The 19,059-nt window shown below is 45.6% G+C and overlaps 1 protein-coding gene across 3 annotated transcripts; it reads right to left on the reverse strand.

The window, feature by feature from the left end:
* Positions 1–1,744: 1,744 nt before the first annotated feature.
* Positions 1,745–10,787, reverse strand: Wdr13 (WD repeat domain 13). 3 transcript variants are annotated; one of them, XM_029534356.1, is made up of 9 exons: positions 10,222–10,787; positions 9,315–9,521; positions 8,352–8,461; positions 8,100–8,230; positions 7,062–7,369; positions 6,158–6,338; positions 5,935–6,076; positions 4,517–4,635; positions 1,745–4,165 (listed from the first exon to the last, which is right to left on the reverse strand). In XM_029534356.1, exons 2-9 carry the CDS (start codon positions 9,318–9,320, stop codon positions 3,981–3,983), a joined length of 1,182 nt encoding a protein of 393 aa, XP_029390216.1. In that variant the 5' UTR covers positions 9,321–9,521; positions 10,222–10,787; the 3' UTR covers positions 1,745–3,980. The 3 variants fall into 3 exon arrangements, with proteins under 3 accessions (XP_029390216.1, XP_021043098.1, XP_029390215.1); XM_021187439.2 differs by having other exon boundaries at positions 9,315–9,555; positions 10,222–10,772; XM_029534355.1 differs by having other exon boundaries at positions 9,315–9,813; positions 10,222–10,526.
* Positions 10,788–19,059: the final 8,272 nt, after the last annotated feature.

Genomic DNA, 19,059 nt, shown 5'->3' on the forward strand with positions numbered 1-19,059 from the left:
TATATATATATATATATATATATATATGTATGTATCACACATAAAGGTGTATGTCTATGTATGTGTATGCCATGTGTGTGTGAGTGACCACAGTAGCTAGAAGGACTAAAATCCACTGGAGCTGGAGTTATGGGTATGAGCCAACTGATGTGGGTGCTGGGAACCAGATGTGGGTCTTCTGGCAAAGAAGCAAGGGCCTTTAACTCTGAGCCATCAATCTAGCCTCCAAAGGGGATTTTGATGGAGTCTGATTCAAGGGTCAGCCCAAAGAAGTCTTAATAGTGCTGGAGTTCACAAAAGCCTCACTGGAACAGAGGGCCAGCGGTGAAGGGATATTAACCAAAGACCTCGATACAAGGTTAAACCAACGAATATTCATTCAGAATTTCAAAACTGGGGCTAGTAAGATGGCTCAGCAGATAAGAGCACTGACTGCTCTTCTGAAGGTCCTGAGTTCAATTCCCAGCAACCACATGGTGGCTCACAACCATGTATAATGGGTTCTGATGCCCTCTTCTGGTGCGTCTGAAGACAGCTACTGTGTACTTATGTATAATAATAAATAAATCTTTAAAAAAGAATTTCAATACTGAGTGAGCTCAAGAAGGCATTAGTGGGAAACGGTTGGAGGAGTTCAGGATGAAAACAAAGTCAACGTGGTCATGGAATAGTTAGCAGACAGCAGGGTGTGAGGTGTGGCAAGAGGAACTGATGCTCCCTAAGGTCAAGATCAGAACAGTTCTAGAGGAATAGAAAAAGAGGCCAGGGTCTGAGGGAAGACCTGAAAACTATCAACAGGGACTCCTTTACGGAGGTCTCAGAAGCACTGAGTAGGAAGAAACTAACAGAGGTCCAAGTTTTCAGGTTCCAGACCTAAAGAGCACTTGCTCATGTTAAACCTAGGTCTGGATTCAGTTTGCAGGTCTCGACAAGTCTCAAGTTGGAGTTTAGGATGCCATAACACCAATGGAAGGGTTAAAGAAGCTGAAGCTAAGAGAGCAAGGAGAGGTCCTGATAGTGGAGGCGTTAACAGAGGTCCGGGTCTCAGGACAGGCCATATGGACACCAACAGTAATAGAGTTTAAAGTATCTGGTAGCTCAAGAGATGGTTCAGTGACTACGAATACTGGTTGTTCTTTCAGAGGCTCCAGGTTTGGTTCCCAGCACCCACACTGTGGCCCACAAATGTGTCTGTAACTCAAGTTCCAGTTCATACATAAACACACATAAATACTCTATATTATACATTATACATATATAATATATACATATATGTATACTCTATACTATATAATATATAGATATTACTCTATACTATACATAGTGTATAGTATAGAGATTGGAACTAATCCTATTAAGGAAACCAATGGTCAAATAACAGAGTTCCAGATATAAGGTTAAGATTGAAAATCATCAGAGAAAACTAACACAAGTCCACACTCAAGTTCAAAGTCTGATCAGGAGACAATTAATTGTTGGTGGAAGCTCAGGTTTTAGATTTGGCTAGTAAGTGTTACATAGTGCTGGGGAAATAATTACTAGATGCTCAGCTTTTAGGCTCAGTCCTGAGTTGTTCTTAGTAGTGTAGCAGTTAGCAAACATCCAAGGTCAAAATCAGATAAAGGACGTGGACCAAGGCTGGATTCGAGAGGGAAGTAAAGGAGCCTGGATGATGGAATGACGGGAGAATTGTGATGTCAAGCCAGGGGCACAGTGATGGCGGACAAATGAAGAGAGGCCCAAGTCTGACCAGCAACGTTATTTTTTATTCTTTCTTGTTTGCTCAGTGTTTATTTTCCTTTGGGTTGTGAGACAAAAGTGTCACAAAGATAATTTAAAGTAGATAATTTAATGTCAACTCTGCCACCTCAAAAATTGCACAAGAAGGAACCCCCCCCTAAAAATCATGCAAACAATATTCATCACCAATCATCCCGAAACCAGACTCATTAAAGAAAATGGAGAGAGTGAGGAAAAAGAGAAAGTTAGGGAAAACTGCTATGCACCTAAATTCTCTTGCTACCTCCAGACCTTGGTTGAGTAAGTACATCCATTTGGTACAGAAGAGTCAACGCACAGGTCTGAACTGCTAACCTTGGGAGGGTCTCTTCAGAGATTAGCACTTAATTGCTGTCTGGCACCCTTTGCTGTATTAAGTTACAGTCCTCATAGAAAAATCACTGACCTTGAAGCTGGGTTAGGGATGTTGGCACACATACATGATTTTGACTACAATGACCAGTCCAGCTCACTGACATTCCAATCTAATAACCATTTGCCTAAGATCTGGCTGATAGAGTCAGAAATGTTTTTGCTGAAAAGGACCATACTCTTAAACAAGAAACGAAACAAATAGGAAATTATCTTTTTCCCTCTAAGAGCTGCTGTGAGTTTTATAGATCACTAGGTTGGGGAGACTCAGCAGTTCCAAGATGTTAGTCAAAGTTCCAATTGCTACAAATGTAGTAGCATATGGGGGCTGCAAGGACTCCTGGGGAATTCTTCAAACCTTCACATTTTGTTATGACAAAATTCCCAAGAGTCATTTAGTAATTTATTTCCTTGCCAATACTCAATAATGAACATTAGAATCTGGTCTCTGAGCAGGTCCAGGCCTGAAATAAGGGCCCCAGATGAACATGGCAGGAGACAGGGGTGAGCTTAGAGATTTTGTTTCTTCCACCCCACAGCAGGAGCTGTGGCTCAGCCCCAGAGTCCACGGCTGTATGCATGCTAATCTAGCTCCAAGAACTCAACATTCCTGCTCACTGCTAGTGGGACACAACTCAACGCACAGGTAAGTGTGGGGTCCACCCAAACAGAAGCTGCCAATGTTGGGGAGTTTGACAACCTAACCTGGTGAAAGCCCTGGGGTTGAACTCAACGTTCTGCACCTAATTTCCCTATTGCTGTCTGAGCCCTCCTTACCGTCCTCGCTCAGGGAAGAAGGAAAGCTTGCTTCCTCGCTATAGCCCAAGATGTCCCAAAGACCTGTCTCCAGTCATCTCATACACTCCGCCCAGTCACACTCTGACCTATTCCAGGCTCAGTGCCTCTGCACTAACCTTTCTTCCTCTCAGGGATGTTCCCCTACCCCCACCCCTGCTGTGACTTCCCTTATTTCATTCAGATCTTTAAAATTGTCAATCCAGTTGGGAACACTGTTCCTGATGACTTTGTCCCCTCCCTTTTGTGCAAGCTCATCTCTCGTCCCTTTGCTTTTCTTCCTAGCACTCATCTTTAACTCTCCTATTATATACAGATGTGACTTCATCACATGGGGTTAGACCCCAACAAATCTGTCTTGAACTGTTTTATGTTGAAATTGCATAAATATGCCTAATCTACTGAACACCCTAGCTTAGTGTCACCTACCTTAAATGTGCCCACAATGCTGACATAATTCTACAGGTAGGCAAACTTACCTAATGCAAAGTCTATTTTATAACAAAGTGTTGACTAGCTCACATAATTTACTGAACACCATACTGAAAGGAGAAAACCAGAACTGGGTATATGTGTGTGGTTCGCTACCACTGGAAGGTCAAAAATTCATAAAGTTGAAAAATTACAAAGCAAATTCTACACCAAAGAATGGCGTACTTTCGTCTCCCGTGTGCTTGCCTCTATTGGGATGCCAGCCCACAGAGGTAGGAATTTCAGTTGAAGCCACAGCTATATCCCTACTTCCCAGAACAGCTCCTGACAACACAATTGGTGCCCTCCCTCCTTCTACTGACTGCATGCCTATGTGATCCATCACAGCAGATGCTCAGCAAGTGCTTGTTGGATGGATGAGCACATCACTGCACAATCAAGGAACTGGTTCCCACTCCACTGGAGGCCTGAGGGCTCCCTACTGCCTCCTGGTGGGAGAGCTGAGAGGTGCCCTTCAGTACAACCACAGGAATTTAATTTATAATGCGAGACTGGAGTGAAGGAGGAGGGATGCGTGGGCAGGCGCACAGGGTGACAGAACCCTACTTTTGCTCTCGTCTCCAGACGATGACCATGCCACTAGCATCACTGGAGGCCAGCAGACTCTCATCACAGTTGAAGCTGACATCAAGCACAGGCGCGCTGTGGCCCTGCAGCTTGTTAACAGCAGCCTTGGCTGCCCGCTCCACGTCAAAGAAGTGAACGCACATGTCTTCACTGCCTGTCACTGTCCGGAGGAGAGGGAAAGGCCATCAGGGGGCTAGGTGGCATCCCCACTATCAAGTATTGAGGTTATGTGAGGTGTGAGGGCCTCAGATAGCTTGGGGTAGTCTACAAGGAACCATCTGTAGATGGGAGCTCATCTGCCTCCTTTGGTTCTGTGAGGAGTATGTGAGGATTTAGGATAGTATGGGCTCTGTGTCTCAGCTGTGGAGTTCCCAAGCTGTTTGTGGCTCCATGTTTAAAGCCTTTAGGCATGATGCTGCTAGGGCATAAGAGACCACAGGGCCCAGGAAATCATGGGTGTCGTGCTGTGGGAACCAGGCTGGCTGCAGGTCCCCAGCGCCTAGGTACTCACCCACACAGGCCCCCTGGCGGAAGGACATGAGGGGGCAGAAGATACTGCGTACAGGGTGGGAGCTCTGTTCAATGGGGAAGCTTCTCTTCAGCTGCAGCGCCCCTTCGTTGTCCACCACTCTGAAGAGAAAGCAAAAGAGAAGGTCAGGGAACAGCCTCAGCATCAGGAGATGACGGAGTTATGGGCCAGTCTACACTCTGAATCCTGCATCTCAGATATTTACAATGTGTACAAAAGTTCAGGTTTTCCTTTTCGTTTGGAGCCAGAGGCTTCCTATGTTGTACAAGTTGAGTCTGAGCTCATGCACTCAAGTGAACCTTCTGTATCAGGCCTTTGAGTGCTGGCATCGTAGGTGTGTATCATCACACTAACTTTTCTTTATAACTATGTCTTTTCACTTTATGTGTACGGGTGTTTTACCAGCATGTATGTCTGTGCACCACGTGTGTATAGTACTAGAAGAGGCCAGAAGAGGGGTTAGATTCCTGGAGCTGGAATTACAGACAGGTGTAAGCGTTTAAGCTGGCATGACTGCTGGGAACTGAACCTCAGTCCTCTGGAAAAGCAACAAGTGTTCTTAACTGCTGCTGAGCCATCTCTCCAGCCCCCTAGGTTTTGTTTGCTTGTTTGTTTTACGACAGGGTCTTACTGTGTAGTTCTGGCTAACCTGAAGCTACCTATGTAGGTAGGTCAGGCTCATCTTGAATTCACATAGATCAACCTGCCTCCACCTCCCAAGTACTGTGCTCTAGGGCATGAGCTTACTATGCCCAGCGTGAGAAAACACACCTTTCAGAAGGAGCTCTGCCTATCATTTTATACACCCCAGCTGAAGAATTGTAACGTGACAGAAGTGAGTGGGAAGAGTGAATTCTGTCCCCAAATCAAATCAACAAAATAATATAGGCTGTGGGTATATCTCAGTGGTGAAGTGTGTTACTAACATGTATGAAGTTCTGGGTTCAATTCCCAGCACAAAAGAAATAAAGATAAAGAAAGGGAATTGTAGAGATGACTCAAGTAGATAAAGACGCATGCTGCCAGGCTGACAACTTGACTTCTATTTCTAGAACCTACATGAAGGACAGAACAGACTGCCACAAGTTGCCCTCTGACCTCCGTATATGCTCCATGGTATGCAAGTGTGTGTGTGTGTGTGTGTGCGTGNATGTGTGTGTGTGTGCGTGTGTGCGTGCATGTGTGTGTGTGCGTGTGTGTGGTGTGTTTCTGGAGATGTGTGTGTGTGTGTGTGTGTGGTGTGTTTCTGGAGATGGAACCCAGAGCTGCTCTGTACCAGCTAGACCAGCACTCTGCCACTAAGTTACATCCCTGACCCTATCCTCATCATTTTATGAGGTCCTTGGTGAAATGAATGTGATGGAGACAGGCTCTTGTTCCACTCTGGGGGAGGAACCCACCTGTAGAGTAGCAGCTTGTTGAGGCAGGCATTGATGAGGAGTGAGGGGTCCCGTGCTTCACGGCTGACCCAGGACCGGGCGGAGATGCTGGTTACAGGGCTGCCCTCATGCACTACTAGTCGCTTGGCTTTGGTCAGCTTTCCTGAATCAGTGGAGGACAAGGACTGAGTCCTGGGAGAATGAAAACCAGGGGTACCGAACCCGAGGTCTGAGGTCTGCCTACCTGTGGCCATGTCAAAGAGAAAGGAGAAGACGCTGCCTCGGTCATCGCCTGCCCAGAGCAGCCGACCAGGGGCATCAAAGGACAGGGCGAGGACACGGCCGGTCAGCTTGCTGGAGCCACCCTTCACTTTCTTGCCTGTGGAGATGTTCATGACATGCACGTTGTGCTTGGCGTTCCCCACCTGTGGGTGGCAGGCATACACCATCATTCTGAGCCATCTAGACCTTTGTGTTTAACACAGTGGGACTGGGGCAGGTATACCAGAAGGTGACCCAGGCGCAATTCCTACACCTTAGCTATGCCCTCAAAATGCCCACAATAGACAATTTGGGCTCAGGAGACCAAAGCAGCCTTAGTATCTGAGTCTGAAGACTTGTGACACCTTTACATCTTTCCCTTACACCCTGGACTGCCCCCTCCTGAAGCCCATGAGCTGCTACCATTACAAAGAGACAGAGCCCCAAGCGCTAGCTCACTCATGGCCTGTTGTTCTCCTATATTTCAACTCCCTACCCCCCAGGCCATGCCAGATTTTCCATGTCCTTCCTCTGCCCTCTGACCAGTCTGTCCTGGAGTCTGACAACAGTGGGACTGCCACTGATAGACTTTCAGCCTCATCATCCTGCCCCCAGCAGCAGCCCCTGTAGACAGAAAACCGTGATACCGTGGCGGATGGCACCAGTGGAATCCCAGGGCCAGAGCCAACCCCTCCACCCCGGCCCAGGAGTCTACACAGCAAGGCCATTCCAGACCACGAACTGTGCTTTTCTCTTTCCCTTTGAGTCTGACCACAGGACTGCTGGGATAGGACTTGGGGGTAGTAAACCTTATTCTCCAGTGCCCCGGGACAGCCCTCCGGACCCAGCATGCCCGCCCTTGGTGAGCAGGTGTCCCGGAGCCTGACCACAGTGAGGTTGTTGTTGACCGGCTGGAAGGTGCAGCAGAGCAATTCAGCGCCATCGGGGTCAGGGATCTCACGGATGCAGCGGCCGTCCTCGGAGGCCCAGATGCGCATGGTGGCATCGAGGGAGGTGGACACGAGGATGTCATTGGAGAGGGACCAGGCGAAGTCTGAGACACCACGTGTGTGTCCCCGTAGCACATGGAGCACAGTGGGTGGGGCAGGCACCAGCTGGCACAGGGAGATGCTGCCGTCCAGGGAACAGCAGGCCAGGCGGTGCCGGTCGTCGTTGGCGAAGCGCACCCTTGGGACTGCAAATGCCAAGGAGCCATTTGTGGGAGTCAACACATTCACTGAGCACAAGGAATGGTAGCCTCAACAAATGACTTTCCTTGGCTGATAAAGGCAGTTGTAATCTTAGAAGGCCTACTGCCAAAATGCTCTCTAAATTTTAGCAGACACTTTGAGGACTGCAAAAGTCTTTTGCAATGCAAAAAAAAAATTGTACTGTCTTATTGAGTACTTGACAATAATCAAGCTCTCAGGAGTTTGCAAAACCATCCACACATTGTGGCGTATTGTGGCCTCTGCAAGGGAGTTCCCATCAGCAAAGGTCTCTTCCAAGAGACTCAAGCACTCAGTCTGCTACAAAGGACTCTCTTGGGTTTGTGGAGCTCTTTCCAGTAACTATGTTACCAAAACCTTCTTGAACCACTTTGCAGAGGGCTTTTGCATTTGCTAAAGATTTTGTTGTTGTTGTTGTTCTTGTTGTTGTTGTTTCCGAGATAGGGTTTCTCTGTGTAGCCCTGGCTGTCCTGGAACTCACTCTGTAGACCAGGCTGGCCTCGAACTCAGAAATCCACCTGCCTCTGCTGGGATTAAAGGCGTGCACCACCACTGACTGGCTTTGCTAAAGGTTTTATCAGTGCTAATTCTGCCTTCTGAGGTATGGTGCCAGAGGCCTTGCATTCTAGAAAAGGATGCTTTGGGTAATTGTTTGAACAAATGTTTGGTGATGGGCCCTGCCACCCGTTAGCTCACCTGCCTCATCCACGTGTTGGTCAAAAACATGGTACATGCCTGCAAAGGCATAGTTCTCACTCAGCGACGTGTCCCCGGCCATGGCCCGACTTGCCTCTGCCACCGATGTGGGTACCACACTGCCAGGAGGCCTGAGCCCCAACAGGAGGTGGGGGAGGTGATAGGAGGTAGGTATGGGTGTTCAGATTGCCATGTCCCGGGGTCCCTCTCCTCCTGATGAATCTCCACCCCCTGCCAGCCTCTGGTATGTACCTGTCCTCATAGACTGCACGGTTCATTTGTGCCTGCAGCTGGTAGGAGCCTCGGCTGACAGAACGGCGGTGTCCTCGAGCCCCCAGGGCTCTGGGATCATCTTCAAAGTCCTGCAAAGAGTAGAGGGTAGGGGATGGTGCATGCCTGTAATTCTTCCCTATTAAACACAGCTCCCTCCTTTAGCTCAAAGCAGTGACTTTTCATTCTTCTTTTGTTTTGTTTTTTTGTTGTTGTTGTTTTGTTTTTCAAGACAGGGTTTCTCTGTATAGCCCTGGCTGTCCTGGAACTCACTCTGTAGACCAGGCTGGCCTCGAACTCAGAAATCCGCCTGCCTCTGCCTCCCGAGTGCTGGGATTACTTTTCTTTTTATTATTATTATTTTCTTTATTTACATTTCATTGGGATTACTTTTCATTCTGTTTGGCCATGTTGGGAATAGAACCATTAGTCTCATACATACTAGGCAATCACAGTAGTCACTGAACTATATCCATGCACCAAACACTTGTTCCTTTTTGTTTGTTTCTTTTTTTTTTCTTTTTTCTTTCTTTCTTTCTTTCTTTTTTTTTTTTTTTTTTTTTGTTTTTGGTTTTTTCAAGACAGGGTTTCTCTGTATAGCCCTGGCTGTCTGTAGACCAGGCTGGCCTCGAACTCAGAAATCTGCCTGCCTCTGCCTCCCGAGTGCCAGGCTTCCTTTTTGTTTCTTAAGTCTGTTGTACATTACTATCTTTGCATTGCCTACTATACCATGGTAAATTATCAACTCATCAATCTGACTTGCTCTGTGTTTATCTAATTCACTGTCTGCTTATCAATGTTCATTGACTTGGCTTCTATGTTATCTTTTAGTCCTCTACAGACCCTGGAACAGTACTTTTTGTACATCACTGATGTTTGACTAAAAGCTGTGGTGACTACAGAGGCAGGGGAGATACATGGTGGGTGGTGCAGCTAGGAGCTCACCTCCATTCGATCAAGGGTAGTTCGGCTGCTGCGGACAATGCTGTTGCTATAGGCACGAGCACTGCCCGGCTCTGAGAGTGGCCCGTAGCGCTGGCCCAATAGCTGGCCCCGTAGCCTCAGGTACTGCCGACGCAATGCTGGGGGGTGCCCAGCCTTGGCATTCTCCCGAAGCAGCTGGCTGCGCCGGCGGATATATTGGGTCCGAAACTGTGGAAACGTTGGTGTACGGTAGGCGTTGTACCTGTGGGGTCCAGGAGGCAGGGCAGGCAGCAGGCACAGGACAGAGGGAATAAATCAGCTCGAGGCATAGGGTGGTACAAGGTTTGGCAGTGACTGGGATGGTAAGAGTGAACAAGAGCAGCAAAGGGGGACTTCTCTTGGGATTGTGATGGGGGCAATTATGCAATAATTAGTGGTTGTGATGAAAAGATCACTCTAGCGACAATATAGTCAATTTGCAGCTCTGCTGGGGTCAGTCTGGGCCAGCTGTACTATCAGTCTAGCATGATGACATACGTCAGATTGGTAATGTACATCAATGGAGGTTAGGGTCAGGTAATGGTAGAGGTTAGTATGGGGTAGCAATTGTAATAATAGTAGGGTAGTGATATCGAGAAAAGTTGGGGAAGAGGATAGGCAATGAGGGATTCTAAATAGGAAGTCACCAGCCTGACTTCCACTACCCACCCAAAAACAGTCTGCGCATGTCCATTTCAAACCGCATTTTCCCAGCATGCTCTTTAGAACCTGCTGCAGCCCCAGCCACTTAACCGGACTATCCCACACCGAGCTACTGCGCATGCTCACGCAGTCGCACCAACCAACTTCTCCGCCCAGCTTCACTTATCGCCATTGCTCATGCACCACAGTAAGTTCCGCTCCCATGGGCTCCAACCCCACGCCTCACCTCGCGTCCACTGCTAAGACTTGCTGCCACACCGCGGCCATTCCCTGGCTTCCTTCTTTGGTTTGTCTGCCTGCGGGAGCCTGCAGGGCAAGGGCTTGGAATGTCAGCGTCCCAGGCAGAGAAAATCTAGTTCCGCCCCTTCCACCAGGTGACAGTTGCCATAGATACGAAGTCCCTCCACACAGGTGATGTCGCGAAATCCCACTGGGTCGTTAGCGTGGTCATCACCCCAGCCCTGCCTTTCCTGGACAGCACTCCGGTGACTCACTGCAGCAGTTCAGACATGACCCCGCCCTCCCCCAGTTGCCTTAGCAACGCCCCTCCCCCCATAGCAAGTCTTGTTTGACATTCCCCACCCATCAAGCCTTCTGCCCTCCGCCTTCCCTTTTCTGGTCCTAGAGCATAGCTCAGGATCCAGGACCACCTCCGGGGCTACCCCTAGCTCTTGAGGCGCCCGTCCCCCCGGCGACCCTGAGCCCAGTGTCACCGGTTCCTTCTCTCTCTTCTCCCTGTCTCAAGCTCTAGGCAAGATGGCTGCCTGCAACCAGAAAGAGCTGCGGAGCACAGAGCAAATCGATAGGAACCTTTCCTGGGGCGTGGGAGCCTCGCAGGCGCATTAAAGGACTGTAGTTTCCAGTACAAGGACCGAGGCTCCACCCCTTGAGTTCTATTCATTTTCCCCTTGACACCTTTTGTATAGACAGGGATAATGTACTGGGATCAGAAGGACAAGAGTGCTTGTGCCAACCACTAACTAAAAGTCAGAAACAAGACTTTCTCATGAAAGTGGTTTAGGCTGCTTCTTAGTAGCACACATTTGGCCAAATAAAATATATGCAGAGACTGACTTTTGGAAGATTCTCTAGTTCCTAGCGCAGTGATGAATCTCTAAACACCTATGCGATGAGAACACCTATGTTCACTGGGACTAACTGGATTTGGATGATTGCCCCTAGGAAACTTGAGTATTTTAATAACAAGATGCAATTAGGAAAAACAAGCTTTGGGGCTTTGACCTAAGGAAAGAAAACTATCCCAATTGTCTGTTATACTCACCTTAAGCTAGAATTTGTATCTTGAGTATTCCTCTCAGTGTCAAAAACAGAATTTCCAAGGTTGAAATTCAAGATGTTAAGTCTAGCATAATGGTAATCCTAGAAGAGGGTGATGTAGGGGATAGAGAGTGGCAGGAAGATCATGAGTTCGAATGCAGCCTGGCCTATGTAGTCAATTCTAGGCCATCCTGGACTACATAGTGAGAGCCTACTTTAAAAAGCAAGCAAGCAGGGTGGAGATGGCTCACTGGGTAGTATTTGTTGCATAAACCTTTGTTGTTAAATCGCTAAGGGAAGTCAGGGCTGAAAATTAAGCCAGGAACTGAAGCAGAGAGCACGGAGGAACACTGTTTCTCGGCTTGCTTCTCAAGGCTGGCTGTGGCCTGCTTCTTCAACCCAGACTCACCTGCCCACAACAGTTATTAGCCCTGAAAAAGCCCCTGCAGGTATCCTTATAGGCCAGTCTGATAGAGCCATTTTCTCAGTTGAGGGTCCTTCTTTCCAAGTGACCATAACTTGTGTCAAGCTGACAAAAAACTAACCATTAACTAAGTAATGTCTTTTTAGGTTGCCTGAAGTGAGAAATAAAAAATAGGTGAGTGAATCCTATTGGTATCTCTTTTGCCACTCTATCAGTGTTTTAAAATATCCCCTGCAATATAGCTGCGAAGGAATAAACTATTTCTTAGCACAAACATGTAGCTTTAACAAGAGCCTAAGTATTCATCAGACAGAGTGCTGGGCACTGTTTAAGTAGCCTGCATGCATTAACCTAATTTCTTATTGTACAGAGGATAGGACCCAGGGCCTTAGACATGCTAGGCAAGTACCTTTTGTTTTAAAAACAAAGTGTCATGTAACCCGGGCTGCCTCCCAACTCATTATGTTACAGAGGATAACTGAGCTGATCCTCCTGTCTCCAATTCCCAGGTATTGGATCATCACAAGTGTCCTTTATTGTTTTTTATTTGAGACAAAAGTCTTAATTGGTCCAGGCTGGCCTTCAGCTGGATACACAGTTGAGAGTGGCCTTGAATTTCTGATCCTCCTGTTTTTATCTCCCCAGTGCTGGGATTAAAAACTTGTGCCACCAGGCTCCGCTCCAGTTTTTTGTCTTGAGACTTTCTTGCTAAATTTCCTAGACTGGGATTCTTAACCTTCCATGTAGCCAGGACTACATTATTCATCACCACATCCAGCCAATTAAATCTTAATAGGAATGTTGTGGATCCAGTTCCAATCTCCCCTTTATAGATGAGAGAATCCACAGCACCAGAGAACTAACACCCTCTCCCATCTGTGATCCACATTTTAAATCATAAAGAACACTATGATCAATGTGTTTTAAAAATGTATTTGGGGCCTGGTGAGATGGCTCAGCAGATAAGAGCACTGACTGGTCTTCCTAAGGCTCTGAGTTCAAATCCCAGCAACCACATGGTAGCTCACAACCATCCATGATATCTGACGCTCTCTTCTGGTGTGTCTGAAGACAGGTAGTGATATATAATAAATACAATTTTAAAAAATTGTATTTGGGAGAGGGGACACACATACCAGTTCATGTATAAAGGTCACTGGATGGCATACACCTGGGTATCAGGGATGAAGCTAGTGCCCTCACCCTTGGCAGCTTTACACACTGGGCTATCCTGCTGGTCCCTTTTTCCTGAGATAGTGTGCAGTTTGGATACCACAATGATAGGGTTAAGTGCGAACTAGGCATCAAAGGGTCTGTGCTAGCTTTTGTGGATTTGCTTTTGTTTCAAGCAGATTTTTTAAAAGGCAACAGAACTCGGCCACTGGGAGAGGCTCTGCTGATCTCAAATGCTATAACCTGTTTGTGAATCAGCCTCACCAGCAAAAACCTGTCCCACGGGCGCTGAGGGCTGGATGAGTCAATACGCAGAAAGCTTTGGCTAGCATCCGAAAGCTACTACATTCTGTTTGCTTTCATGGTTAGGCTAATTTTACATTGTTCTTTTTTTAAGATTTATTATACTTAAGTACACTATAGCTGACACTCCAGAAGAGGGTGTCAGGTCTTGTTACGGATGGTTGTGAGCCACTATGTGGTTGCTGGGATTTGAATTCAGCGCCTTCGGAAGAGCAGTCAGTGCTCTTAACTGCTGCGCTATCTCCCCAGCCCAATTTTATTACATTAGCGTACAATTTATTGTTTTAACACTTCCAAATATTTTTGAGGGCTGGGAGGATGACTTAATGGTTAGAGCACTTGCTTCTCTTGTAGAGGACCTGAGTTTAGACTCCAGTACCCACATCATGTCTCTGAACAGCTTATTGCTCCTTCCCGAGATTCACTGCCCACTTCTGGTCTCCAAGGGCACCATCCTTTTGGCTTGTTGCTAACTTGTGCTTCCACTTGTCTTTCATTAACCTCCTTTCCTTGACATCTCCCTGCACCCGGATAGGTTAGTTCACCTTTTATATCATGACCCACATTCACTTACTGTTAACCTGTGAAGGTATTTCAGGCAGACATACTCCAGAAGTTCAGTTCTTAGGATACCTGGCAGCTCACAACTGCCTGAAATCCAGTTCTAGGGCACCTGATGCTCTCCTGGCCTCTGAAGACACCCACCCCAACAAACACACACTTCTTTTCCATTTTTATTATTTTATTTATTTTGGAGACAGGCCTATTATATAATTTTGCCTATATCCTGGAACTCACTGTGTAGGTCAGGTCTGCAGAGATCTACCCTAGTGCTGCATTACCACAGTTTTTCAAATTTTAAGTCATTACATGCTCAGTAGATTACAAGAGTGGTATGTCTTCTAACTTTGCGTGCTCCTGACTTAAGTCCCTAGTCCATTTGTAAATCTCCTCTGGTCTCAGAAATCCATTCTTGAGAGTATGTTCACTCCTAAGTCTGGAAATGAAGCTTATGACTTGGTTCATAAATGGGGAGGCTGTTTCAGTCGCTGCTTACTCGTCTTATTCGTTCCATGCTGGTATCCGACCCATACACCTTTATTCTCCTGAAGGCCTTCCTACTACTCAATGTTAGATTGTGCAGTCTTTTAGCCACCTGCCTCCAGTGTGTGGCCATTCTGAAAATTATGTGCCTGCACATTTGAATGCAGAGGCACCAGATGAGTTACAGGTGGTATGCACATCACCCAGTGCTTGATTGCTCAGGCACTTTTCAGCCCTTTTGCAACACTTTATACAGATCCTATTCCCAAGTCCTGAAGTAGGTCTTGCTCCACCACACACACTAGTAAAATACCCATCCCATATAAACTATGGGACAATGTTCCAGTGTCTTCCCATGTCTCAGTGAGCTGCATTTACTAATACACAGGCTTACAGAGATGGGTTTTTAAACTGTCAGTAGGTTTTAGGGGATGGTAAGACTTGGTCTTCAAGACAATTTCTGAGTAGTCCTGGCACTTGCTCTGTAACCCAGGATAGTCTCCACCTCAAGAATCACACATACCTGAGTACTGAATACTAGGATTAAAAGCTGCAGGCAGGCAAGGATATCCTTTTGCCTGAAGAACCCAGACAGGAAGCCAGAATATGGAGCTTGTGTATGTGTATAGCCTGTGTGTACACATCACAACTGTACAAGTTCATATTCAGCCTAAGTTGACACCTAGTACATTCCTCAATCATACTTTCTAAAAATACTTACTTTTAAATTACTATACATCATTGCCCTCTTGGCAAGCCTGCCCAGCCTGTTACCGGCATGCACACATTTTAGGGTTAACCACAACTCCTGTACTTAAGGCTTGGGCTTCCATTTTTGAGAACACCCTAGTTGAATCTGGAAGCTCAGCCCTATGTCCTCAAGGCTAAGGCTAAGAGTCGTGCATCCCTTATGTGACCCAAACTCAGACTTTATGGTTGCATAGTAAGCACTTTACAGACTGAGCCATCTTCAAAGAGGACTTGCAGGGGACAATTATGAACAAGACTCGTAGAATGACCAGTTATCACATTCCAGTGTAGTGGATGACTTAACTATACCTTTAATACTTTTCATATATTTTTTCCATTTATATCCCAAATGATAGTCCACTTCCCAGTTATCCCTCCAACCTCCCCCAGATAGGTTTTTTGGCCCAAGCTGGTTTATAACTTGATTCTTCTTACTTCTGCCCCTCCCCCAATGAAATGGTCATTATTCTAAGGTTGTACATTAAAGAAAAAAAAAGACCCTGGCTTCAATTCCCAGCACCATAGAAACAAACCAAAACAAGGAAAGTTTCCCAAAGTTTCTCCTTGAGGCATCTCCTATGACTTGTTTTTGGTCCTATGGACCCACATGGTACAAAGGAGAGAAATGATTCCTCTGACCTCCACATATGTATTTTGGTATGGGTGCTACATCCTCATATAACAAAAACATGTGAATTAAGGACCAATGAGATGGCCTAGCAGAAGAAACTTGCTGCTTGCCAGGCCTTCGAGAGAGAAACCACCACGTCATGTGATTAAATCTAAACTCCTTCAACGTTTTCAATGAGAACCTCTTCTAAGAATACACGTATATGCTAGGCCAGCCTGTTCTACAGTGAGCTCCAGGAAACAGAGAACCCTGCCTATACAGAGAAACCCTATCTCAAAAAACCAAAACCAAATAAAAAACAAACAAAAAAATACACGTATTGCTGGAGAGATGACTCACTGGTTAAGTAACCTATAGCTGTAGTGCATGTGGTCATACTAAAGATAATTTTAGGAGTGCAGGTGCATACCCACAACATATTGTTTCCTATGTCTCAGGAGTTATTCTAGGATGTGGAGATAGAAGTCAGAAGTCAGACCGATGGGTTGGAGAGATGGCAAGTGATTACGTTAATGGCCAAACTGAGACCCTTAACATTCAGAAGAGTCAACCACACACAGACCAAAATTCAAACAATGAAAATAAGACTCCGTTGGTTGCTCTTCCAGAACAATCCACATGGCAGCCCACCACTGTAACCAGTTCTAGGGTAATTGACTCTCTCACACAGACATACATGTAACACACATGAAAAAAATTTAAATTATTTTAATAAAAATAATTATTTTGGAAAAGGCATATCAAAAAGGTTTGCATTTCTTTTAAAAATTTACAAAAGCCAAGATATGGACCCAACACAAGTAAAGGAAAACATCCGACCTTAAATAAAGGTATAGATATCTCAACGATAGCATACTTACCTCATCCTTGATTTGAAGTCCTGTTTGCATCCTGAAGACAGCATCACCATAGTGATACTATAGCACACACTTAAAATACGTAGATAAATCATTTTCACAAATACCAAAAGAAGATTGTATGAATGCAATAAAATGACAATTACATTCAGTGTGTATTACCAAACCATGTCCTATGCTTTAAATGTACACTATCTTGGGAATAAATGAAAATGTGTACAGGAACAATAAAGACTCAAGTACTTGGAGAATGGAAGCCAGTCTGTGCTATATAAGGTCCCATCTCAAAAAATCCAAGCTGGGCTGGAGAGGTAACTCAGTGGTTAAGAGCACTGACTGCTCTTCTAGAGGACCTGAGTTCAACACCCAGCAACCACATAGTGGTCCACAACCACCTGTAATGGGATCTGATGCTCTCTTCTGGTTTGTTTGAAGACAACTACAGTATACTCATATAAATCAAATAATTAAAAAAAAATCCAAGCTTTGGGTATTAAGTTGGTGGACTGCTTGCTTAGCTATGAACCCTATGAAGCAAAAACTACTACTTTGCTCTGACAGGTTTTAGAAATGTCAACTTAATACTTTATGCACCTGTCAAAAATGAGTCTGCTGAATGGTAGTCAAGTTGTTCTAACTCTGCTCAATTTCTAAGGTGTCACCTGTTCCCTTCTCCAGTGGGTTAAACTGGAGACAAATGTTAGCTTTTTGGCTAGAAGTCTGCTTTTAATTATCAGTCTAAACCAAAGCAACTGGTCCCCACAGACCCTACATTTTGATGCACAATAGAGTATTGTATTCCTCCTTACAAATGCTTTCTCATAGGCCATGCTAATTTCTGATAAAATAACCAACACGTACACTACTTTCATCTATAGTATAAGAACATTAATTTGTTTCCCACATATCAAGGGCTTGCCTTGAATTTAAAAACCATTCCTCAAAGTACCACAGCATATCAGAAAATGTTTATTTCAATAAGCTAAGGTCCTCAAAAAATAACATTAGGAGCTTTACTGCAATTATGCTAATTAAGCAGGTAATAGTTATAAAACCCTCATCAGGTCTCACCACTATTTTTCTTGCCATCAATCCTGGAAGTGGGAATTTTTTTTAGAGCTTTTATGGCCCACGTAGAATAGCCTCAAAGAGTGAAGGGGTAAGGACTGTAGCTGAGAAGGGAGTAGGAAGCTTGTAATACCAGGATACTGGTTTTCACATGCCCTAATTAACCATAGAGCTTACTTTGGAAAGATAGCGCATATCCTCTATGCCTTTCAATGCAGAATGTGGCCTAAGGGTGTGGCAGCATTATTTAGGGACTTAGTCCATTTTAAACCCGTTTAAAACCCTAAAGTCCACTGAAAAAGCAGTTCCCATTTTAAATGCTAAAACTGAAAGAGCCTGGAAGCAGTGCCTAAAACCTGAGTGTTGGAGGCTGGAATGTATCTGGACAGGACGCTGCTGACATAGCATGCAGCAAGCTTGGTTCACAGGACAGCATTGTGGCCCTGTAATTGTAGCACTAAGGCGGTCTGACTGTGGGGTCCAGTTTAGTTCTATGTTTAATCTCTCACTGGGTGTTTGGGGAGCTTTGAATCTCAAATTTGAGTTTTATTACTAATGTCTGCATGGCCATAAAGCTTTGCAGTGGACCTCCTGGGCCCTTTGCCTTGCAACAATTAGCACCAAGGCATAGATATTATTATAATATATTTCCAGTTATCTTTCAGGTAAGTGGAACAATTGTTAGAGAAGTCTGAGGCTATTTTGTTCTTTGTTGCTGTTATATACATATATACACACACAGCTAGAAAACCATCCAACTGTTGTCATTTCATGGTTGATGAACTACTGGTTTCATTTCATCCCCACCCCTGACCTTTAGGGCAGCATATGGTTCTGCCAGTTCCCACCACCTTACTCCCCAAGGGCCCAGCATAGAATGCTTCCTCTGACCAAGTACCCACCTGGTAGGGTTAGCCCCAGTGCCCCATAACCTGGGCCTGGCTCATTGGTTGAGGCAGTATTCTGGGAAGTTCCCGAGTCTTCATCCACCTGCCAAAGCAAATTCATGACCATTTGGGTGGGAGAAAGGAGGAGCCTCGGGGCCTGTCCCTGCTAGTTGGGAAACTCCACGCTGAGCCTCCATGCCCCAAGGATGAAGCAAACTGGTTACACTAATAAATGTTCTCAAGACTGTATCATGGTGGTACATGCTCAATACTAGCCAGGTGAAAACCTGGGCTCATTTCCCCATTCTAACTGGAACTAATGAAGGACTAATACTCATGGGATCCAAAAACACATACTAACTAGAACCTTCACCTTTAAGCAGAACTGAGCAGCTAACTGAGCCCTTTCCCCCAATTTTAAAGGGCGACCATGGGCTTCTCACTTAAGACAATTTCATGACAGAAATATTACCAACTGTTCTCAGTGGGTTTATGTACTTAGTCATTTGACTCTCCTCCCCAGATGTGGAACACTATGCTAAGGAAAACAAAAGTTAAAAGGTCAAAGAGCAGGATGTAGTGCCCACATTTGAATTAGGAACCTGAATCCAGTCTGAACTTTAATCCCCATTTTCTAGTAAAGTTTCCT

This window comes from Mus pahari, chromosome X (genome assembly GCF_900095145.1).
Source record: "Mus pahari chromosome X, PAHARI_EIJ_v1.1, whole genome shotgun sequence".
In the NCBI taxonomy this organism is placed as follows: domain Eukaryota; kingdom Metazoa; phylum Chordata; class Mammalia; order Rodentia; family Muridae; genus Mus; species Mus pahari.